This window comes from Hypomesus transpacificus, chromosome 9 (genome assembly GCF_021917145.1).
Source record: "Hypomesus transpacificus isolate Combined female chromosome 9, fHypTra1, whole genome shotgun sequence".
NCBI classification, from domain to species: domain Eukaryota; kingdom Metazoa; phylum Chordata; class Actinopteri; order Osmeriformes; family Osmeridae; genus Hypomesus; species Hypomesus transpacificus.
This window is the reverse complement of record NC_061068.1, coordinates 13,485,350-13,510,841: the sequence shown is the minus strand read 5'-3', so window position 1 is coordinate 13,510,841 and position 25,492 is coordinate 13,485,350. Positions and strand designations below refer to the sequence as shown.

At 39.1% G+C, this 25,492-nt stretch overlaps 1 protein-coding gene across 1 annotated transcript; it reads left to right on the top strand.

Moving 5' to 3' along the window:
* The first annotated feature begins 10,428 nt into the window (after nucleotides 1-10,428).
* On the top strand, nucleotides 10,429-18,304 carry LOC124471358 (putative zinc finger protein 286B). The gene is made up of 2 exons (XM_047025844.1): nucleotides 10,429-10,710; nucleotides 16,847-18,304. The coding sequence occupies exons 1-2, from the start codon at nucleotides 10,518-10,520 to the stop codon at nucleotides 17,740-17,742; spliced, it is 1,089 nt and encodes a 362-aa protein (XP_046881800.1). The 5' UTR covers nucleotides 10,429-10,517; the 3' UTR covers nucleotides 17,743-18,304.
* The last annotated feature ends 7,188 nt before the right edge of the window (nucleotides 18,305-25,492 follow it).

Here is a 25,492-nt window from a genome sequence, read left to right as displayed (position 1 = left end):
TGTTCACGAGTGAGGGAAGAATGGAGCGCGAGGTCGACAGGCGGATCGGTGCGGCGTCCGCAGTGATGCGGGCTCTGCATCGGTCCGTCGTGGTGAAGAAGGAGCTGAGTCGAAAGGCGAAGCTCTCTATTTACCAGTCGATCTACGTTCCTACCCTCACCTATGGTCACGAACTATGGGTAGTGACCGAAAGAACGAGATCGCGAATACAAGCGGCCGAAATGAGCTTTCTCCGTAGGGTGTCCGGGCTCTCCCTTAGAGATAGGGTGAGAAGCTCGGTCATCCGGGAGGGGCTCAGAGTAGAACCGCTGCTCCTCCGCGTCGAGAGGAGCCAGCTGAGGTGGCTCGGGCATCTGATTAGGATGCCTCCTGGACGCCTCCCTGGTGAGGTGTTCCGGGCACGTCCCACTGGGAAGAGGCCCCGGGGAAGACCCAGGACACGCTGGAGGGACTATGTCTCTCGGCTGGCCTGGGAACGCCTTGGGGTCCCCCAGGAAGAGCTGGCGGAAGTGGCCGGGGGGAGGGAAGTCTGGGCCTCCCTGCTTAGGTCGCTGCCCCCGCGACCCGATCCCCGGACAAGCGGCAGATGACGACGACGACGACAACGACGACGACGACGACGACGACGACGACGACGACGACGACGACGACGACGACGACGACGACGACGACGACGACGACGTCATGCTGAGCAATTTTAAATGAATGTTCTTCCAAACAAAGTGTGCAGTTTGGGTCACCTTCTGATCTAAAAAGTCAGTGCTGGATCTGTGCAATACTAGTCATTTCAGTGAATCCCTATTTTAGTCATGGTTATCTTTCCCTTTTATCTTAAATCTCAGCATTTAGCCTATCAGTTAATAAATGCATGTGGCAAAGTTATTTTGATGTAATTTAAAACGTTATTAGCCCACATCAACTGCAATTAACCATGGCTTTTTTCAGTGTTTTTAATTTTATCCTACAATTTTCAATTGCTGCCACGTTCTCTTTTGGGCTAATATTATTCTAAATCTCCTTTTGAGAATATCGGCCATAGGCTAGCCTACTGTCAGAACGGTTTCAGACAGCTCATCAAATTACGCTAATTATCAGTAGGCCTAAATGCATATATATATATATATGTTAAGTTGATTTGGTAGGTCTACAATTTAGTCGTAATGATTTGACAAGTTGTCTCTCTTGCCATGGTAATTGTGGCAACATTGCCCTTTTTGGGGACAACTCCCAAAAAACTCAAAAAATCAATTTACGCTGCTGAAACAACATCCCTCTGCTGCTTTACGCTTGACTTTTTGCGACATAACTCCTCTTTTCGACGATCGCCTGATCTGGGCTGCACAGTCTTATCTTATTGAGGTCTAGCTTGAATTAGCGTTGCCTGTTAGTGGAACGGAACTTTAGTGGACTGGCTTGAGGCTTAAGTCTAAGTTGACGTTTACCCAAGTGAGACTTATTCGTGTTAGCGCGACTTGCGTTAGCGACGTTGATGGAACACCCCCCTGACTTCCACCACCATTGATTGTATTTACCAACGTCGGTATCAGTATTGATTGATACTGGTGTGATGAGATTGATACTTGTGTTTCAATTTCTCTTCTGTACCTTCAGTACACAACTCCCTTTACATCATAGTGGTTGTGCAAACACTGTTCATTCTACTTCGCTCAAACTCACTTTTCCCCTCCCTTGCTATGCTGTGAGTTGTAACTTGGTGCCGGCGTACACATGCAGTAACACGACTCAACAGTACACTATAATAACAGTATTTTTAACAAAACTCTTTGTCCTGTGTTTTATTATGATCATAATCATGAACAATTAATTTAAGGAAAAATCACAAAATCATTCAATGATCATGAAAATTCAAATTTTCAATTTTCATTCAAATTTTCATATTGATGATGCATTCCCTTCATAAATTATGAGGTATTGGTAGTGGCAATACTGGCCCTGTATTTAGTTGGTATCGGATCGATACCCAATTTTGCAGTATCGCACACCCCTGAGGCTGCAGAGTGAGACAATAGAGGATCCCTCTGGATCGAAGACAGCTTGATCGACTGGTTGAGCCTGCCTGGTGTGTTATACTGTTCATTCACCAATCAGAGGCTTTAACCCGCCCCCTGACTTTTGAGGGGGGGGGGACAGATCTTACACCGTGGATAAATGATAGTATAAAACGTAAATCTATATATATATACATGTAACGGGGGTGTAACAGACTTGGTCTTGCTCATTAGAAGGCTTCCCAGCCAATGTTCGCTCCCACCAGGAGTCAAACCTGCCACCTCTGACTTCCCAAGTGCAACCACTACCAGCTACGCCAAAGTAAAATGAACTATTCGTTGATGCGGGTGGCCTGTTAAATACCTGAGGAGTGAGTTTCACCGATTCTCACTGGTTACATTCACACAAATACATGTAACATTTATATATTTAGTGTCTCATTTAAAGGAGACATGTAATGAAAACTTTATTTTATGTGGTTATTTAACATTAATATGAGTTCCCCTAGCCTGCCTTTGGTCCCCCAGTTGCTAGAATTTTCGATAAGTGTAAACCAAGCCCTGCGTGTTCTTCTCCGCCTTTGACAAAATGAAGGCTCAAACGCCCTATTTGAAAATCTCCTCTAAGTGACGTAGATACGAGAAAGGTTACCTCCCCTCTCTCTGCTTTGCCCGCTCAGATCATCTGGCCCGCCCATGAGAAACTGAGCTGCCACCGTGCAAGGGCGAGTGCGATATCTCATTGCTTGGATGTGCAAATCAAAACAAAAGTATTGTTTTAGTTCCTTCATCCAAGCTTCTGCACAACCAGTATCTTAATTTGATTTTCGCTGGAATTGTGCTGACACAACTTCACAAAGTTTTGTATGTCTGCGCCAAACATTTCAGCCTCTACTGTTTCCTCAACTTGAGCCAATACAAAACTGGCCTTGCTGAAATAAAATTCTGGATCATTACAAACTCTCCTTGGTCAAGCTACAAACCTTGGACAAGTAAGCTAACTAACGCTATGTCATTTTGTTGCTTTACTGTATATGGTTACCTAGCTTGCTACCCTTACAATGTGGCTGTAACATTAGCTCTGCAGCTAACAGCTGAGTTACTGTTGCTTATGTAAAGATAGATGGCATCAAGTAGGCTATGTGTGTGAATACAAACGCTGTAACGCCAGTGTTGTGCACTTCTTTGTTATTTGGATAACCGTTATGCTGTTGGTGTTATGGCACGGGCGATATCCGCCTTTCTCCTCATTGAAATTATTTCTATGTGTGCACCTCTGCAAACCAGGGTGATCAGATGAGAATGGGCAAATTCGAGGCATATTACAGCCACGGGGCTACGAGCTAGCTGAGTTACTGTCGCTAATTTAAAGGTAGATGGCATCAAAAGTGTGTGTAAATACAAACGCTGTAACGCCAGTGTTGTACACTTCTTTGTTATTTGTATAACCGTTCTGCTGTTGGTGTTATGGCGCGCGATATCCGCCTTTCTCTTCATTGAAATGACTATGAGTGTGCACCTCTGCAAACCAGGGTGATCAGATGAGAATGACTCAATTTGAGGCATATTTTTTTTATTTTTTTTTATTATTAGAATTCAGTTTACAACTATTCATTTTTACATTTTGCAACATAAAAAATAAGACAAAGAAAATAAAATATGTTACAAGGTGACAGACTTGCAAACTTCCTTAAAGACAATGACAGCAATAATTCTTAATTGAATAATTTTGAGTAGATATCCATTGTTATATTACCTTTCTTATTTTTTACCAATTTAAGAGACTCAAAGTACATATCAGTTTCAATTAGGAACATTTTAAAATATGGGGTCGATTTGGAGAACTTTGCTTTATGAATATGGAACTTACCTAATAAAATAAATAGGTTAACAATATTACCCAAAGTGCTATCTGTACATTCAAAATAAGTAATAATATGTTTCCCTTCCAGTGAGACTGTATGTGTCGTTTTAAATAAAATGTAATCTTCAAGACTTTTCCAGAATGTAATACAGAATGAACATCCATAAAAAAGATGGGTCAACGATTCTTGTTCTGTTTTACAAAAGCTACAGTAATTATCAACAGGCATGAATTTTGAGATAAACAAGTTTGTAGGGTATATATTATGCAGTATTTTTTGAAATGTAATTCCCTAACTTTGTTTGTGATACAATATCTAAAAGGAACAAGCCACGCCCTATGCCATTTAATATCAGTAAAATGAGAATTCCAGAAAAACTTTCCCCGAGGTGTTACTTTCTTTGAATTTTGGAAGCAATTTCTAATTAGCTTATTAGTACATTTGCTGCTGATAATATCAATACCGTTTATATAAAGAGTAGAATTAAATCCAGAAACCTCATTTTGTTTTTTATAACCTTTCATTAATTCTAATATGCCAGTAGGTATAGATTTGAAAACCGAGCTATATTCTTTAAATGTTATCGGGAATGACTTCTCTCTGAGAAAGGATTCATATTTAAGTAATTGTCCATTACAATCAAAAAGGTCTTTTAAGAAGATAATATCTCTATCAATCCAATTCTGCAGATAGAGTGACTTGTTCCTCCTAGTGATGCATTCATTATTCCATAAAATAGATTTGTGTGGAGAAAAGTTGTGAGAATGACACAGCTTCCAGGCCAAAAGAGCTTGTTGATAAAATTGTGATAGTTTCAGCGGCAATCTTGTAAAACTGTAGTTACATTTCAATACAAATTTAAGACCTCCTATACTGCGAAAAATATTATTGGGAATGAAGTACCATAAAGACTCTGGCGCTCTCAGACATTCCTTCAACCATTTCACCTTAAAGGTGTAATTCAAGTCCAAAAAGTTCAGAAGTTCAAATCCACCTTCATCCTTAGAACCAGAGAGCACCACTTTTTTAAAATGATGGTGTCTATTTTTCCATACAAAGTTTGTAAACATAGTATTTATGTCTTTGCACGTTGAATCATGAACATTGAGAGAAAGTGCAGGATAGACAAATCTTGAAATCCCTCCTGCTTTCGTCAAAAGAATCCTTCCCAAACTAGAAATGTCTCTCTGAAGCCATAAATTCAGTATTGTTTTAGTCTTCTTCAATTTAGATGAAAAATTAAGCTGTTGACGTTCCGTGTGGTCCTTGCAGATATGAATACCCAAATATTTAACACATTTTTTAACAGGTATATTAAACATGTTTTCCTCTTCAGACTGATACAAACATAAAATTTCACATTTAGATTTGTTAAGTGTTAAACCCGAAGCAGCTGAAAATTGGTCAATTAGGGTTATAGCATATTCAATCTGATGTTTGTCACTCAAAAAGAGAGCTGTATCATCCGCTAGTTGAGTTATTCTAATTTCCTTACCAAAAATAGATAAACCTTTAATGATAGGATTATGTCGAATATGTAATGACAATAATTCGACCACCAGCAAGAACAAGAATGGTGAAATAGGACATCCCTGGCGAACTGATCTCAGTACAGGAAATCTTTCTGTGGTGTTTGGATATAATATCACAGAGCTGTCAATATTTTTATAAAGCATTTCTATTACAGATATAAAATGTTGTCCAAAATCAAAAATCTGAAGTGTTTTGAGTAAAAAGTAGTGTTCTACCGTATCAAATGCTTTATAGAAGTCAAGAAATAGTACCGGTGCATCAGTATTGATATTATCAGAATAGTCCAACAGGTCAAGAACAAGTCTTATATTAGAGCTAATGTGACGGTTAGACATAAACCCTGTTTGTGTTTCATGTATTATCTCATGAAGACCTCTTTTTAACCGTTTAGCAAAAATCAATGATAACATTTTGTAGTCAATATTTAGGAGTGTAATAGGTCTCCAATTTTCTATCATTAAGTGGTCTTTATCAGGTTTAGGGAGAAGACATTAAACCTTGCTTCATAGTTGTGGACATTTCCTTATTTAAAATGCATTCCTTGAATAAATCAAATAAAGGAATTTGAGGCATCTTACAGCAACGGGGGGTACGAGCCATTACGATACATCCGTTGTAAACATTAGCGCATGTTGCCGCTCCTCTCCTCCTCATTAGCATTTAAAGCTATAGACACCAAAACAGCGCGTTCTGAGAAAAGCTCATTGTGGGACTACTCGTAGTGGCTATAATTCTGCACCATGGCTGAATTTCGGGAAAGAGACTTCAGATACAGTATTAGGGGACCACTAAGGCCTATATAAGAGCATCCAAAAACAGCATTACATGTCTCCTTTAACTGTAATTTATACATGTTGTAGGTCAATTAGGCATTAAATTCAATTATTTAATTACATATTTAGTTAGTTTGTTTTGGCCCCTATAATCCTCCATAGTTGAGTTCCTAAACTGATTAAACAATATCATGGCCCTATTTTGTGTTTGTCAACACTGGTTGCACAATACAAAAACAAATGGCCACACGGACCTAGAATAATGTGGTGGTGCTTTGAGTTGTATATTAAAAAGCTATTTCATGTGGTGTGATTAAATGCTCTACATAAAAATAAATCTAAATACTTGATTTAGGTTCTTGAAAAGAAAGAGTGTAAGAAGCCCACATTCGGTGTTTGAGGTTTTTAATGAACATTGCAAGTAGAAACGTCTCTTAAATTTATTTTGAATTTCACCAAAACAGTGTGTGACAGGACTTCCCACCCTGGCCTTATTATTTAAATGAAACAATACAATTAGTTTTTCTGATCATGAATGCACATAATATTCTTATGTTTACTGAACATAATAATTAAATTCCCTTGCACTATGGAAACCAACGGGACGACATCTCTAAACAGCTGTGATGCTTGGTTACATATTACAGTTTTTTTTTTTCGCTTTGGTACTATTTTCACAAGTAAGGTGTACATTTTCAAAACTCTTAGTACAAAGATCCAAACTGATCACACTTGTAACGCAGCTAGTCATTCTTTCAAAACCTGATGGAATACTTTCAGTCCACATAATCATTGTTTCAAACACAAGATGATTGTAATATGTAATGGGAACATTTGGTTTAATCACCGAAACACAACAGTATGATCTTCTTTCAGTTTAGTACTTTTAACAATCAGTTCATCCAACAGCAAATAATGCAAGTTACATGTTTCAAATCGGCCTTAGAAGTGATGAAATTACTGTAATATGCTAAAGTACTATGTAAAAGACATATTACAGTTTCACATTAGGCAATGCACTTACATTACTCACATTTACGTAATCTATAACTTCCAAAATATCCATCCTACATGTAATCAAGTGAAAGATCAATGAAGACATTGTCTACAATCATTTGGCCAAATTAGTTTTTATACTATTTTTCAGAAATAATTTTAACATATGTATACTTTCTATTACGTATGTAACTGAATGAGAACAAAATATAACATTTAGAGGCCCCATGCCCACCTCTCTAACCTCTCTGTTGGAGCCCATGCCCACCTCTCTGTTGGAGCCAATGCCCACCTCTCTGACCTCTCTTTTGGAGCCCATGCCCACCTCTCTGTTGGAGCCCATGCCCACCTCTCTGACCTCTCTGTTGGAGCCCATGCCCACCTCTCTGTTGGTGCCCATGCCCACCTCTGACGGATCTCTTGTCCACAAGCTCTTCCTATTCCCTGCTGTCTATCCGGCTCCATGTTGAAAGAAATTGCCAGTGTTTACGCCCCCACTTTTACAGTACGTATCTACAGTTTTTTTTATTCGCTTTGGTACTATTTTCACAAGTATGTGGTAAAACCTCACAACTGTTAGTACAAAACTCAAAGCAGATCATCAAAAAGACATGGTCAATTGACAAAGTACAATGCACAACATACACAATCACTTTTTCACCACACCTAATCAGTGTGTCGTCAAAGAAATACCTTTCATATGAAGTAATTGTCTTTCACAATGCAATGCTCACAATACTTTTGATATGCTTCTCATATAATTTGCGTAAATACATTTGACCAACACTTAATCCAACAGATCTTAATGGTTAATCACTGAACCGTTTGGTAAACCTATATATTTTCATTTCAGCAATAAACAGTATATCGATTTTGAGAACTAACAAAATAAAATGTGTTTTTGTACGAACATATAAATTACTGTAACCACACATGATGAATACTCGTTATTGCTACTTGATTTCAAATTTGGGTAACTAGGTCATTAGATATACGTTCTGTAAAAGTGGGGGCATAAACACTGGCAATTTCTTTTAACATGGAGCCGGATATACAGCAGGGAATAGGAAGAGCTTGTGGACAAGAGATCCGTCAGAGAGGTGGGCATGGGCTCCAACAGAGAGGTCCGTGAGAGAGGTGGGCATGGGCTCCAAAAGGGGGGTCAGAGAGGTGGGCATGGGCACCAACAGAGAGGTCAGAGAGGTGGGCATGGGCACCAACAGAGAGGTCAGAGAGGTGGGCATGGGCACCAACAGAGAGGTCAGAGAGGTGGGCATGGGCTCCAACAGGGAGGTCAGAGAGTTGGGCATGGGCAACAACAGAGAGGTGGGCATGGGCTCCAACAGGGAGGTCAGAGAGGTGGGCATGGGCTCCGACAAAGAGGTCAGAGAGGTGGGCAAGGGCTCCAACAGAGGTCAGAGAAGTCGGCATGGGGCCTCTAAATGTTATATTTTGTTCTCATTCAGTTACATACGTAATAGAAAGTATACATATGTTACAATTATATCTGAAAAATAATATAAAAACTAATTTGGCCAAATGATTGTAGACAATGTCTTCATTGAGCTTTCACTTGATTACACATAGGATGGATATTTTGGAAGTTATAGATTACGTAAATGTGAGTAATGTAAGTGCATTGCCTAATGTGAAACTGTAGTATGTCTTTTACATAGCACTTTAGCATATTACAGTAATTTCAGCACTTCTAAGTGTTGAAACATAAGTTCTGTACGTCTTCAGTCAATTTCTCAAGATGTAAAAACAGCACTGGAACTCAGCAGGATTGATGCCAAGTGTTTTATTGGTTCTCAGGTAACAAAGATTGCCAATAGAACGTGAGCGTGATCCCGGGATCAGACTGAAGTTTTCTCCGGACAATTTAACTTATATAGTCTTCTCCCCATTGTATGTTAATATGGTACGATATTAGTTGGTTTCGTAGACATTAGGTAATCTTACCAAGTGGGTCCCTTGTCTCAGGGAATTCAAAACAGGTACTTTCCTACATAGACACTGCTTGAAATTAGGCTCTTTCTGACCTTGAACAGCCAGCTACATTAGGTTTCTGGGCGTAAGGCCACAAATATGTCTCACAAGTTACAGCTATGCATCCTGGTCCTTTATGAAAGCATACACATGCTCCTCTCCCCCATTCATCCTTTAATTATTTAAACCTTATATTTTGGGCTTCATGTCTCCTACCATTGTTTAGGGATAACAATCAGTCAACAGCTTTGCATCTGGTTTCCAATAATATAGCATGCACTACAAAGGTGATCACAAGTTTCATTGAATCCATAATCATTACATCTTCATAATTACAACAGTATGGTGTTTTTTCCACAACATAAGGCCGATTTGAAACATGTATCTTGCATTATTTGCTGTTGGATGAACTGATTGTTAAAAGTGCTAAACTGAAAGAAGATCATACTATTGTGTTTTGGTGATTAAACCAAATGTTCCCATTACATATTACAATAATCTTGTGTTTGAAAGCATTCCATCAGGTTTTGAAAGAATGACTAGCTGCGTTACAAGTGTGATCAGTTTGGATCTTTGTACTAAAAGTTTTGAAAATGTACACCTTACTTGAAAATAGTGAAAATAGTACCAAAGCGAATAAAAAAAACTGTAATGACCAATTATGGTTACCCCAATTTGAAATCAAGTAGCAATAACGAGTATTCATCATGTGTGGTTACAGTAATTGATATGTTCTTACAAAAACACATTGTATTTCTTTAGTTCTCAAAATCGATATACTGTTTATTGCTGAAATGAAAATATATAGGTTTACCAAACGGTTCAGTGATTAACCATTAAGATCAGTTGGATTAAGTGTTGGTCAAATGTATTTAGGCAAATTAGATGAGAAGCATATCAAAAGTATCGTGAGCATTGCATTGTGAAAGACAATTACTTTATATGAAAGGTATTACTTTGATGACACACTGAATAGCTGTGGTGAAAAAGTGATCGTGTATGTTGTGCATTGTAGTTTGTCAATTGAACATGTGATTACATGTTTCAAAAAACAGACTTTTTGATGATCTGCTTTGAGTTTTGTACTAACAGTTGTGAGGTTTTACCACATACTTGTGAAAATAGTACCAAAGCGAATGACAAAAACTGTAATAGGTCTATGCAGTCAAACCTCGAATGATCAAACTCCACTACAGCAGATGGTGCTGATTTGTTGGTTCGGAGAAGCCAGTAAACTTTTGACCGGAACAACTTGAGTTGTTTACATCCGGCTAGAACGAACGCGCTGAAAGGAAAAAGCAATCTTTCTTGAGCTAGAGTTTCGTAAACCATCCGAGTTTTTCCCCACCAAAATGTCTCAACTAGAGCTGTTCAGGGATTTTGTCACTGAGCGATTAACAACGGCAGCTTTGGAGATATTTAGGGCAGCTGAAAAATCGTTTGCTGATTTCGAAGGGGAGATTTCTCGTTCAAAGGAGGAGAGTGCGCGACTGCAACGGTTGTTGGACATTGTTACTCAACCCGAAACCAAGCTTCAACGAACAGGTTTGAATTAATAACTACAGTTGATTATAATCTGCTGTGTTTATATTCATTCATCTTATTTGATGTAGCACGGTCAGACCCAGATGTCGTGACAACATTAGGGTTGTAGATCTAAGTAGAATGTAGTGAGACCCGTTTTTATATAGTGAATGGACGAACGGAGTGATTTAACCTAGTATCCGCTAGTACAGGGGTTCCCAACCTTTGCAAACCGGTGACCCCTAATTTAACATTCAAAATCCTTAACGACCCCCACCCCCCGCCTTTCTTATTAGCTAATCAGACAGGAATTACATCATCTGTTCTCAAGTTTTTAATAAATACAACAACAGAATAATAAACTCAAAGCGCAGCGATTCATAAGGATTTTTTTTCTTGCACCATCAGGCTCCACTCCACTCATAATAGTTAAATAATAATGGGAAATCATAATTTACTCATGTTCAGTTAATCAGAGAAATCACTTATGAAACATATGTAGCAATTGAATTTTCATCCATAGGCCTATGTATCAAAAAACGTATTTTGATATTTTGTGTTATATTGTTTTCCTATAATTCCTTGGAGCCTATCCTTTCCTTCAATTACTTTAAACGTGTAATAAATTCAGTTAATGTGAGCTCTGGGCCTGTGAGCTCACAGGTCATTTGGTCATACAGTTTCTGGTTGTTCAGTTTCAGGAATTCCATAATTTCTTCTTTCAGTTCAATAAAACGTACCAACACTTGGCCCCTTGATAGCCAGTGCACTTCGGTATGAAGGAGGAGTGTCTGATGGGCCTCATCTTCACACAGCTCTGCAAAGATTTGTTTGTTCAGTGGACGGCTTTAATAAAGTTGACTATTTTAACAACGGTATTGAGCGTTTATTCAGCTCATCAGAGAGGTGTTTGCTGGCCAGGGCTTGACGGTGTATCATACAGTGAAACACAAGACAGTGAGGAGCCTTTTCCTTTACTCGTGCATTAAAGCCCTTATTTTTCCCTATCATTGAAGCAGCTCCATCTGTGCAGCACCCAACAAAATTATTATAGGGAATTAGGGCTGCCGAGATTTGTTGACGTAATCGCCGACGTCGACACTGAAAATGCGGAGATGTATGAAGTGATTTAAAGACGTTAGCCCTACTGTACTCCGGCTCTACTCTGTGGTAAATGTAGACTACCTGGTTCTTAGATAATTGCTAGTGATAGTATCGCTAGAATCATTACCAAACTGGCATAAGCACCAGCCCAGAACCAGCACCTTGGAATTTTTGGTATAAAAGGGGTGTGTGTTCGGGTTTGTTGGGATATGTTATGTACCTTATCTAAATATTTTAATTAATTTAATTAACGTTGGAGTTGATAGTTTAAACCTACAGTTTAGCACTTTAATTTGTAAGCCTTTGTTTGTTTTGTCAATGACATATAAAGTTTGTTGTTTTCAAAATAAAATGAACTGAAATGGTCAATACATATTTTTGGGAGGAAAATTAATCGTTTAGATTAATCGACTAATCGATAAAATAGTTTACAGATTAATTGATAGAAAAATAGTTGTTAGTGGCAGCCCTATGGGAATGTTTTGCTTGGTAAAGTATTTATCAATCGCATTGAAAATATCTTCTCCCGTGTCATTGTTGACAAATTAGTACACAGAAAAATGTCCTGCTTTATTTCTGCGTCTTTAATATACTGTACATTAGGGATGCACGATATTGAATTTTAGTCGATATGCCGATATTTACAAGCTAATTTTGGCCGATTGCCGATACCGATATATACACCTGCTTTTTAATTATTGAAAAGTCTCTCCTGTACTAGAATTAATCTGTTATTATGATGTGGTACTTGCTGTAGATACGGGACATTAAAAACTTGATTTGTATCATTTTAGAAATAAACATTCACTCATGAAAACTATTGAAATTATTTCAAATATGGCAGATTTATTTATATTTTCACGTCACAATTTTCATACTTGAACAGTACCTCCTTGAACTTGAACAACTACAGTTTCCTTAAAACTGTGTTGTTGACAATGACACATTCTTGACACATATGCACAGAAATGCAGCTGTAACTCTGTAAACTTAAAATGTATCGCATCACTGACACTTTACAAACTCCGCAAATAGCCATTTTGTCATCATCCTTTGATACTGTGAAGTCCTGTCACACAGCCGACATGTTGAATCATGTTGTTGGCACTCATAGTAACTTTTAAAACTGATTGTTCCAATCCTTGATTCTGATTGGCTATATCGCGTTCCATGCCATTGTAAAATCCAGCATAACCTTTCAAGTTGTCCTCATAACATAACATTCCATATTACTGCGCATCGAATATAAAAATAAAAAAAAGACGTTACAAGTTACAAGGTAGCAAGCAACCTAGTAGTAAAGAGAATGGCAACATTTGTTGTGAATTTTGATTTGCTGGGTGGGCTGACGTTTGACGAGTGCTGGGAGACTATTAACAGAATGGAGGAGAAAGAGTTTAAAAAGACGAGGCATGCAGAGAGGCTGAAATCGAAGCGTTAGCAAAGGCAAGGAATGAAGCCGGCACTATAAAGACGATATGGGCTGTCCACTGTTTTCAATCTGTTGCGTGGCAACGAGTAATGTAGGAATTATACTTTGTAGTGGCAGAAGAATGACGGTTTATTATTAAACTATTTTGTTTCTTAAATTTGATTGTCTTTATTTATGAAACCATATCAAATATTTGTAGTAACAGTTTTAGAAAAGCAATAAGGCCCGCAAGTCTGTGTTTTGCGCTGATTTTAGAACAGGTAAGGGGAGTTGTGAGGCACAACGCGACGGGCTTATTGCTTAATTAAACATTTGCTTTGCGTGCGCATAATTTGCACGTCACCTTATCGGCCAGGTACATCGGCAGAACGTTTCATATCTACAGATGCCGATAATTACGTTTTGAAGCTTTTATCTGCCGATACCAACGTGCAGATATTATCGTGCATCCCTACTGTACATGCAATGAGTACTGCTTCATCTGCCACAGTAGAGGTTTCATCAAGTTGGATAGAAAATGGGTACGTCTTTAACTTTTCAACCAACGTCTTCTCAACATCATCTACCATTCTGTTGATTCTCTCTTTTACTGTATTATTTGATAAATGTACAGTTTTAAGTTTGGAAGCCACCTGTGGGCCGCACATTATTTCTACCATCTTAACACAAGCGGGTTTAATCAGAGTTTCCTCAATGGTGTGTGGCTTTTTGGTTTTGGGAATTTGGAGAGCGCACTCAAAAGACGCAACAGTTGCCTGTTTGTTTTCCTTTCCAGTTTTAGTAAAAACATCTCTGATGTTCTGGGGCCTGTTTGATGTAACACATTTTTTTTCAAAGGAAACAATTCCTGGGTTCACCTATTGTCTGTGGGTGTTTGGTGCTCTGGTGCCTCTTCAGTTTGCAGGGCTTCATGCTTTCATTCGCTAGCTTGCCACCACACATGACTCACTCGATTTTCACTTTGTCCATGGCTTCAATAAAACCAAATTCAAGATAACTTTCCAAATACATCTTAGTTCTTTTTTCTGCATGGGCCTACATCTTTCTCTTCTCCCTGGCGCTCTGCCATAATCGTTTGTTTGATTAGTTGCTATGTTTTCTTGAGCGTTGCAGTAGAACCAAAGAGTATAGCATTTCTAGTTGGTTCGGAACTAGCCGTTTGAATTTGCTTCGTCTTTTTTAGCCGCTTCTCTGATTTCCACTCTCGATACACAGCAATAACAAAAAAATCTTGATGTTAATAAAAAAGTTTATTTTCATATAGCTTACACACTTACTATACTTGCAATACTTTTTATTTATTTGTGATGTTTAACAGTTTTTATTTGTGTATTATTTCTTCCTCTTTACACTCTCGAACTAGAGTGAGCTTGGCGACCCCTCAGAAATCTTTAGCGACCCCTAGTGGGGGTCGCGACCCCCAGGTTGGAAATCGCTGCGCTAGTATACAGTGTTATCCCCCAATCCATCTGCTGCTGCGAGCATGAAAGTATAAGTGAGCACTAGATTACAGCCATTCACAAAATGTAGGCTAATAAAATAAAACATTTGCAATCTCGCATTAAGTAGAATTTCGATCCCACGAGCAGAAAATCTAAGTTATATCCTAAATATTCTGCACTGCAAGGCAAGCTAATCAAGGTCATAAATCAGAATTATTTTCAGTCACGTATTTATTTACTACTTCGGCATTCAGGCAAAATTTTGTTTTGGGTTGATCTAAAAGAACTGGTTACCCTGGTTCAATCCCCGTTTTAAGCAAGAATTGAATGGTGAATTGTCTTTGATATAATTACACCAGTGGCGAACCGTGAGTACAATGGCTGGGTCTTCACCTCGGCCATCACCGCCGAGAAAAAAATCATGCTGAAAAAAGCAACAATACGATTAATTGAATGGGTTAAACAAGTGCAATCCTTTAATTAGCTAAAGATGACACGGATGTAAACAAATAGACCATAACGTCAATAACATCTGTTCAAGCACACCGAGTACAACGCTCGCCTTCTGCGTAGGAGTAACGCGTATCTATTAAGTGATAATACTTGTATCTGAAGTAGTACACTAACTAAACTGGTAAATAAATTATAGAGATGGAGCAGCATATTACTTTCACCTTCCATGTTCATCTTGACATTAGCTATAGCTATAGAGCGCAAGCCAACCCCAGTGTCATGGCAACTGAACGTCATCGTATCTGAAAAGCTCAGTGGACCCCGTCCACACTACTACGCGAACCCGGCGTTTTCAAATGTCTCCGGCTAGGGAAGCGTATTCGAAAAGCTCAGTTTTCAGTGTCGGAATACGCCGTATTAGTGTGGACGGGAGGTGCAAACGCAGACGTATGTATGCGTTTCTAAATTTACCCGGGCTAGTGTGGACGTGGCCTCTGTCTCTCAACCGCTCTCACCACTCTGCAAGAGATTAGAGGACTTCATGAAGGCCTAGGATGTTTTGTTTTGTTCCAGCCCACTTGAAATCAAAGCGTGATTGGTTGATTTGCCCGTCACTCTTCACACCAAAACATATAGCGGGGCCTTAATATAGACAGACGATTCTGATTGGATAACATGTTTTCAGGACATGAACTTGACAGTAAGCTTAACTATAGAACATAGATGAGAGAAAATGTATTCAATGTATTGTATTAAATTAAATGAGATTTTTTTTATTATTATTATAATGTATTGAATACTTTATTATTAGTATTAAATATATTATTATTTATAATTTGTTTAGGCCTTCTCTGAAGGCGTAGAAGGCCCTGAAGGTTCCCCACTGAATTACACCAGGGATATTTTAAAAATCTATCAGTCTTTTAAGGTTGTAATGAAACTAGTAGGCCTCATATACAGTCGTAAGCTAAAGGTTGTAGACCCCTGGTCAGAATTTCTGTTACTGTGAATAAGCGAGTAAAAGATTACCTGATTACCAAAAGGCATAAAGTTGAAGATCATGACACATTTCTTTAATATTTTAAGCAAGGACACTTTTTCAGTTCCATCTTTTACAGGTTTAAGATAACAAAAAAGGAAAAGGGCATGCAGCTTAAGTTTGTGTACCCAGCATGTTCAATACTTACAAATTATTATTAATAACACCCCCTATGTTCAGTCAAAAGGGTAAACAAGAGTCTTCTCCACAGCAAACACAGGTTCCAATTACAGTGCAGATGAGTGTACATGATGCTTGTGGCCTGCAGACACTAATTGAATGCAGTGGTTTCACTGTATACAGGAGTGAAACCAAAAGAGGTCTGCCATCAGTCCTGGCTAGTGAAGTGGATCTAAAATTGAATTAATGTACTTAGTTGAATCTAAGGATAATGACAAATGTCCCTCATGAGCTTCTCAAAAGGCTTGATAAAATGTCCAGATGTGTTATCTCCAACCTTAATAAAGTCACAAGATCAGAACTACCAGTTGTATAATTGATTATGAAGTCTTCACGTCTTTTTATCAGGGTGTGTTGGAGTGTTCCCTATTTGGGTGACCATCCCAAAGACCCCATGCTGAAATCTGTCTCTACATACTTTAGTTGGTCTCTTAAGCTGTCCATCTAGGGCGCCGAATAATGAAGCAGGCCACATCTAACTGTTGTCTTGCCTCTTCTACCCCCCAGATGTGCATCAGTTCTCTCTCCCGGAGCCCCCACAGATAATGAAGGAACACAAGCTGTGGATCAGTCAGGATGAAGAGCAGCTCCAAGGACTGCAGTCTGAAACTACACACTCCATGTTCACTTCTCCCAGTGTGAAACACGACTGGGATCATGAGGACTTTTCTGAATGTTCACATCTTGACCAAACTGTTAAAGTAGAGAACAGAGAAGGACATTCTTTACCCAGCAACACAACTGAGGAGCAAATAAAAACAGAGCCTCATGTACAAGTATATACAGCATCAGAACTGGACAGTGACTCTCAGCCCCTCTCTGTTGTAGTTCCAGACTGTCCTACAGCTCAGAGTTTGGAGGAGGAAGAACATGAAGGAGTGCAGCTTTTTCTGAACAGAACACAAACTAATGAAGCTCTGCCAAGGGAACATATGCCTCAGAGATGTCACACAGGAAAAACAGTACATCAGTGTCAACAATGTAACAAAACTTTTAGTAGAAAAGGTGCTTTGGTTTTTCATATAAGGACACACACAGTAAAGAAATCTTATCAATGTCAACAATGTAACAAACGTTTTTCTCAAAGTGGTTCTCTGTTAAAACACATAAGGACACACACAGGAGAGAAACCTTATCAATGTCAGGAATGTAACAAACTATTTGCTCGAAGTGATACTCTCGTTGGACACATGAAGACACACACAGGAGAGAAACCATTTCAGTGTCAACAATGTAACAAACGGTTTAGTAAGAAGGGTAATCTGGTTGTGCACATGAGGACACACACAGGAGAGAAACCTTATCAATGTCAGGAATGTAGCAAACCCTTTCCTCAAAGTGGGTCTCTGTATAAACACATGAGGACACACAGGAGAGAAACTGTATCTATGTCAACAATGTAACATCTTTTTCTTGGAGGTAGAGTCCTATAAGAAGCAAGTACAAATATACCTGGGATATCTTTTAGTTACCTGGCTTCACTAAGCCTAACCAGGGTTTTTCATACCCCAGAATGGGCCTTAGAGTGACTGCGCCTGACAGTAAGCATGATCCATCTGCGAACAGTAAAGGTCACCTTACAACATTAACATCTATGCATTTTTTTTTTCTGACCATATTATTAACAAAAATGTGTTCTTTCTTGAATAAACAAAACCCCATTAATAAAACTAGTTTTAAAAGTATTTTATTACATTGGAAAGATGGAGGGGAGTGAGTTTGAGGTTGATGGATGTCTTTGTCCATGATGCTGATGTGCTCAACTCCATGGCGGGGAAGGATATAAGGTGAGCATCATCACACTGCTAATCAAACACACCTCAAACCATGTGCTCTGTTGTACTGTAGTGTTTGTGTTTGCTTGTGTTATGGAATTTTTAAGAGAGTGAATCATAACACCGAAATGGATGAATGGGTCAGATGGCTGAGCGGTTAGGGAGTTGGGCTATTAATCAGAAGGTTGTTGGTTCGATTCCCGGCTGTGCAAAATGATGTGTCCTTGGGCAAGAAACTTCACCCTACTTGCCTCGGGGAGAATGTCCCTGTACTTACTGTAAGTTGTTCTGGATAAGAGCGTCTGCTAAATGACTTAAATGTAAATAAATTATAAAGTAATGTTCAGTAACAGTATCACAATCATTATGCTAACTTATTATATGGCAACGACAGTACGAGCATTCTGATTGGCTAATGGGTAGTCATGCCAGCTGCGCATTGACCTCATCGCCGGTCTGCGGTTTGATACTAACTACTTACTAACTGAGAGTGAGGTCATGCTGGGAAATATCAAACTGAGGTTTGAACGTATCGACCGAGCGTTGATATGTACGATACTGCGGTCTGATACGGATACTAGAAGAAGACTAGACTAGTACTGTCATATTTAGTAGGGATGGGCTATACCAATAATTTTATTTTCGATCTGATACCAAGTACTTTCAACACCAGTATCGTCGATACCGACACTTCAATGAAATATTTTTGTTTTAGTAATTTTATAATGCATTCTGAAAGCCATCGTTATTAATATTAAATAAACAATAAGCAATAAACATTACGTGTCTGTGTTGCCTCCTCTGCTTGCGCCAGCTGTACTTCGTCATGCTCTTTAGGGTGTTTAGCTTTTAGGTGCTCTGCATGTTTGTGATATTGCCACAGTGGCGTATTGTTTTTTGACAAATGTCACATGAAGCTCCATCGTTGTTAACTGGAGTGAAATAACTCCAGATTATACTTCTTTTTCTTTCAGTCATGACCGCAGCAATGCACTCGAATCTGCCCTGAGTGTGCTTTCACTGAGTGAGAGTAACAGAGTGCGGCGCACTGCCGCTGATGAACTCATGATAAGGAGAGACACAGGAAGAAAAAATAGTTCCCATTAACTTTCTTATTTCTATACTATACGGCTTACTACTATTATAAAAATTCTAAAATCAATTGTTTAAAAGAAATCCCAGGTAGGATCGATATTTCAAAATGAGAATCGATCCTTTTGATACAATGCCAGTATCGAAAATATCGATTCTTTAAGATCGATTCGCCAATCCATAATATTTACTATCCACACGATACTGAAGACATCAACAGCGACAAAGAAATTGTTAACTTTCTATAAGAGTCGTTATTTGTGTTGGAATTAAAGCCATTTTAGCAGAACCGTGTAGTCCGCTTTGCGTGGCTCCAGAGGGTGTGACGGTAAGGCCACACCTAAGGCTTTTGCCAATATAACTGGGTGTGAGCTTGTAGGGTCACATCCGTACTTGAGGTGCACGCCGGCAGCATTGTTTGTCATGTAAATTTGAGCCTTTTTAACGTGTCTTAAAAATGTTGTATGTTACGTCATCAAATGCATGCAAGACTTCGCAAGTAAATGTTGTATACTGGTGCGTGGGTTTGGTTGTAGCCGGGGCTGATTGCAGCGAGTGTCAGGAAGCTGATTCATGTCGTCTCATCGGCTTTCTGTGTTTTGGGTATGTGTTTGCCTATAATGATTTTAATTATGTATGGTTGCTATATGTGCTGTATTGTGGCCCTGTCTTATTCCCTATTGTTTGTTTCCTAAATGTGGTCTATGTCACTGTTTCCTTGAGCGGTTAAACGCTGTTGTTAAATACCCGATCCACTACTGAGCCTTAAAATAAAATCTATTTTTACACTAATTCTCAATGCCTCTTTAGTGAGGGAAACCTGGGTGTACTGGGCATTACACTAGGCAGACCTCATCTTTGCCATATCGCGAAGTCGATACGGAAAAGCCTCAGTTTGATATTTCCCGGCATGACCTCACTCTCGGTTAGTAAGTAGTTAATAACAATCTTAGACATACTAACATCAGACAATATCATAAAACCACCTGTGGCCATGAATCAGAAGTAGCGCACGTCAAACATGCAGATGTCCCTTGTCTCTTCTGTCATTGGCTCACTCCTTAAAATAATACAATCTTCAGTACTATCAGAGTTGAAACAATAGTCCTTCGGATCAACTGTCCCAAAACTTCTTCCCAGGTAATAAAATGCCCAAACCATGTCAGGCAGTCATAAAACTCCACGAGGCATATACCCTCAAATGGTCAGCTGTCCCTTTTGGAAGGGTTGGCTAGCTCAAATGTAATTAAAACAATATACCACAAATCAATCATCAAAATCAAATCACATTCATTTGTTTAGGGGGAGTCAGGTGGCTGAGCGCTGAGCGGTGAGCGAAGCGGGCTTGTAATCAGAAGGTTGCCGGTTCGATTCCCGGCCGTGCAAAATGACATTGTTTCCTTGGGCAAGGTACTTCACCCTACTTGCCTCGTGGAGAATGTCCCTGTACTTACTGTAAGTCGCTCTGAATAAGAGCGTCTGCTAAATGACTAAATCGATATGTCTTTTTATTTAGTCTGTAGTAATTTACGGAATTATAGTATTGAGAAAAAAAAGGCAGAAATTAAAGGTAGGCTCCACCTACACCACAGGTGGAGCCCAGTATAGAAGAAGGTTAGTGCTAGGTGCTCTAGGGTGAGTGTCGCCCTCTAGAGGGCTGGCGCCCGTGCGCGGATGTGACAGCAGCCAGGGGGAAGGGTTTTAGTGCGGAACCTGTCTCAAAGAGGAGGCCCGGGTAATATGGAAGCAAATCGTGACCAAAATTCAAATGAAAATGCATTTCCAGAAATGCATTTTCATTTTAAGAATGTGGCTGCATTATTTGACTCATAAATCAAATTAGTATTCAATCATCCTATTTGCATTTTCATTTTCTTCTTTAAGACTGCTCATTCTTTCCCTTATTTAAAATGAAAACGAAAAAGACATTTGAAATTTAATTTTCAAAATATGCCCCAGCAAATAGATACCAAAATTCAATTTGAAATGTAAAATTTGAAAATGAAAATGCATTTCCAGAAATGCATTTTCATTTTAAGAACGTGGCTGCAAAATCGTGACCACAATTCAAATTCAAATGCATTTCCAGAATTGCATTTTCATTTTCAAGAACGTGGCTGCAAAATCGTGACCACAATTCAAATTCAAATGCATTTCCAGAAATGCATTTTCATTTTAAGAACGTGGCTGCAAAATCGTGACCACAATTCAAATTCAAATGTATTTCCAGAAATGCATTTTCATTTTAAGAATGTGGCTGCATTATTTGACTTATAAATCAAATTAGTACTGATTAGTACTGAGCGGACATTGCATTTTCATTTTCATGTTCTGCCCGCAAAGAACTGCCCATAATTCGAAAACGAAAATGCATTCTGAGCGGCGCAGTAGAGTGACGTCAGTAGCCGCTCTTCTTCAGCTCCCTGCTGACCGAGCTACCCATCTTGTTCGGTAGGGGGCGGTGTGCACATACGCATTGCATTACATGGCAAATGTGCCGGGAAATTGATTGAATTGCCGGGTCTTTAGAGGACGCATCACAGATCATGGCGCTCCCTCAAATTGTGCAGACACTGATAGAATTAGCTGAGCTGGTAGAAACTAATAATATATCTGAGTCTGATGCCCGTGACCGAGTAGAACAAGTCACAGAGAGCTTGGCTGCATACTCTGCCGTCACAGACGTACACATTAATGAGGTTGCCATAGTAAACCTCTCTTCAGTCCTGGAACGGCTGGATGCTGTGGAGCCTCAAATGGGACGGGGACGACCAACCATCCACATCCCGTTCGAGTCCATCGAGAACTATTTATTAAATGGTCTACTTTTTCCTGTGAAAGCAAGCTGTTTCACCTTTGGCCTGGTTCAGACAAAATCTGAATTTCCGCAATCTGAATTTGAATTTCCGCAATCTGAATTTCAAGAATCTGAATTCCTGCAATCTGAATTTTAGAATGTTTTATTTTTGGATCAAAATAATTCAGTTGTATTAAATTTGGCATACAAATAATTCAGATATTATATATTCAACAGCAATATATTTCAGTTTTATGAAATTCGACACACAAATATTTCAGATCTTTCATATTCAAATTCAGATACTTTTGTCAGCTTTCTAGCTCCATAAATCCGTTGCTTTGCATCCTCCGACGGATGGTCTGGTGGCCGACAACAGCTCCGCTATGTCCTTTATTTTTAAACCATTTAATAAATAGTTTTCGATGGACTCGAACGGGATGTGGATGGTTGGTCGTCCCCATCCCATTTGAGGCTCCACAGCATCCAGCCGTTCCAGGACTGAAGAGAGGTTTACTATGGCAACCTCATTAATGTGTACGTCTGTGACGGCAGAGTATGCAGCCAAGCTCTCTGTGACTTGTTCTACTCGGTCACGGGCATCAGACTCAGATATATTATTAGTTTCTACCAGCTCAGCTAATTCTATCAGTGTCTGCACAATTTGAGGGAGTGCCATGATCTGTGATGCGTCCTCTAAAGACCCGGCAATTCAATCAATTTCCCGGCACATTTGCCATGTAATGCAATGCGTGTGTGCACACCGCCCCCTACCGAACAAGATGGGTAGCTCGGTCAGCAGGGAGCTGAAGAAGAGCGGCTACTGACGTCACTCAACTGCGCCGCTCAGAATGCATTTTCGTTTTCGAATTATGGGCAGTTCTTTGCGGGCAGAACATGAAAATGAAAATGCAATGTCCGCTCAGTACTTATCAGTACTAATTTGATTTATGAGTCAAATAATGCAGCCACATTCTTAAAATGAAAATGCATTTCTGGAAATACATTTGAATTTGAATTGTGGTCACGATTTTGCAGCCACGTTCTTAAAATGAAAATGCATTTCTGAAAATGCATTTGAATTTGAATTGTGGTCACGATTTTGCAGCCACGTTCTTGAAAATGAAAATGCATTTCTGGAAATGCATTTGAATTTGAATTGTGGTCACGATTTTGCAGCCACGTTCTTAAAATGAAAATGCATTTCTGGAAATGCATTTTCATTTTCAAATTTTACATTTCAAATTGAATTTTGGTATCTATTTGCTGGGGCATATTTTGAAAATTAAATTTCAAATGTCTTTTTCGTTTTCATTTTAATTAAGGGAAAGAATGAGCAGTCTTAAAGAAGAAAATGAAAATGCAAATAGGATGATTGAATACTAATTTGATTTATGAGTCAAATAATGCAGCCACATTCTTAAAATGAAAATGCATTTCTGGAAATGCATTTTCATTTTAATTTTGGTCACGATTTGCTTCCATAGGGTAAGCTGAGGTCCTACTGCGAGGAACATTTTAATTTGGTGGTGCAAAGGAAAAGTGATGGCAGCCCTGTTTATGAAGTCATGTCTGAAGGCGGTGGGAAGATAAGAGTTCTCCACCGAAATCTGCTACTCCCATGCGACAGCTTGCCGTTGGATGAACTGGAGCCTGGTAGGACAAACAGGGGCCGGCCACAGCAGACTGACTCCAACAACACCCGAAAGACACCGGTGAGAAAAGAACACACAAGTCACACAAAATCCATTGAACAAACAGACAGTGAAAGTGAGAACAAATGTGACTATGTCTATACGTTTACCAGACGTGCCAGATGTATGGAGTTAGATTAGTTTCATAATTCAAACAAACAAACCCAACACGATCCAAACAAACGTAACACGATTCATACAAACATAACACGATTCAAACCAACAAACGTAACACGATTCAAACAAACGTAACACGATTCACAAATGTATTTCGTGATTCACAAGTGTAACGCGATTCACAAATAAATGACCCTATTACATTCGTTTGCAACCTGACAAACACAAGTTACAAATCCCTGCATTCGTTGGTGTGAATCCCTGCATTCGTTCGTGTGGATTTTTGGAACTTTCCTGACGCGCTTAGATTCACAAATGCATTTTTTCTAAAAGATATCCTCTGCAGATATCCTCTGCAGCCAGTATACTCAAGTATGCTAAGATTTAGTATACTTAGCATATGCTAAAGTGGAACAACTTCAAGTATACTTAGTACACTTTAAGTATATGGACATAAATAAAAAAGCGATAAATTTCAGTTGATAAATAATATGAAACAGACTTTTTATGATTTGTAAGACTGTTTTAGCTTACTTTTTATTATGTTCATCAGTTGGGTGTTCAAAAGAGGCCTCTTTCCCTTTCTCCTTTTTAAACTGAAATCCTTCCAGACATTGTGGGAGGCCACTGCCCGCATCACCCGACGTGTATTTTCCCCAGGGTTTGGCCGTCCTATAAGACTCAGGTGTTGTATCTAGAAAATAATGTGTGAATGGTAACTTACTGCATTTAGACCCAAAAGGAGATTTTTGTAGCACTTTTGATTACATTTCAAGCCCCCAAAATAGCACTATTGTATTCATTATAACATTTAGGGCCGAATGTTATTTCATCTGGGACATTTTAGTACATTAGGTCCGGTTAGCACCTTTGTGCCCTTTACAAGCACTTAACTGTGAATTTGAAGTTGACTTCTTTTACAGTTTTTTTTCGATTCCTAAACGACAGTGGGCACAACTGAAGCCACATGTGCAAAACTCTAACCACAGTCTGCATGACCAACAGTCACCTGAGCCAAACAGTTCACATCACCTGCAAAACGCACTCCAAGCAACACAACTCTTACGTAACACACGTCTCAAGAGAGGCTCAGTGCAGCCATGCATTATGAACAATCCTCACTGAGATAACACACACTGTCACTCAGAACACACTGAGGGCCTCATTTACAAACAGGATTGCACCCATTTCAAACGTGAAATAGCGGGTAAAGACATAACACCGTATTTACAAAGGCAGCGCACTTGAGTAAAAACACAGATTACCGCTGCTGGGAGGGTATCAGGGAAAACGGGTGTGCATATTTCTAGCTCCTGTTCGCATAACTTTTTTTCTTCTTTTCCTCGAATCACCCATGGTAGCAGTAACATGCAGGTGATTTTTCCCGACTTAACGGCGCGCTAATTACAGTTTTTAACAGTTGCTAGGACACATTTCTCAATACTTAAGTCACTTTTTCAAAACTCTTCACACAGTTCTCCTAACCAACTTTCAATTCGGCACAGCAGTTAATTTCCCATTCAAAATGCACTAAAACTACCAAATCACTTCATACATGTCTCAAATCAACTAATTCTTCCATAACACAAAGGTTGACAGCCAACAAACATACTTAGTCGCCCACAAAACAATGACTGAAAAATCACTAACAGGTAGCATTATACAATGTTTTCTTACG

Bases quoted from the DNA above. Each gene is read 5' to 3' on its own strand.
- LOC124471358 (XM_047025844.1), top strand. From the start codon at position 10,518: ATGTCTCAACTAGAGCTGTTCAGGGATTTTGTCACTGAGCGATTAACA. The intron at 10,711-16,846 runs GTTTGAATTAAT...TCTACCCCCCAG, and splicing joins AACCAAGCTTCAACGAACAG to ATGTGCATCAGTTCTCTCTC.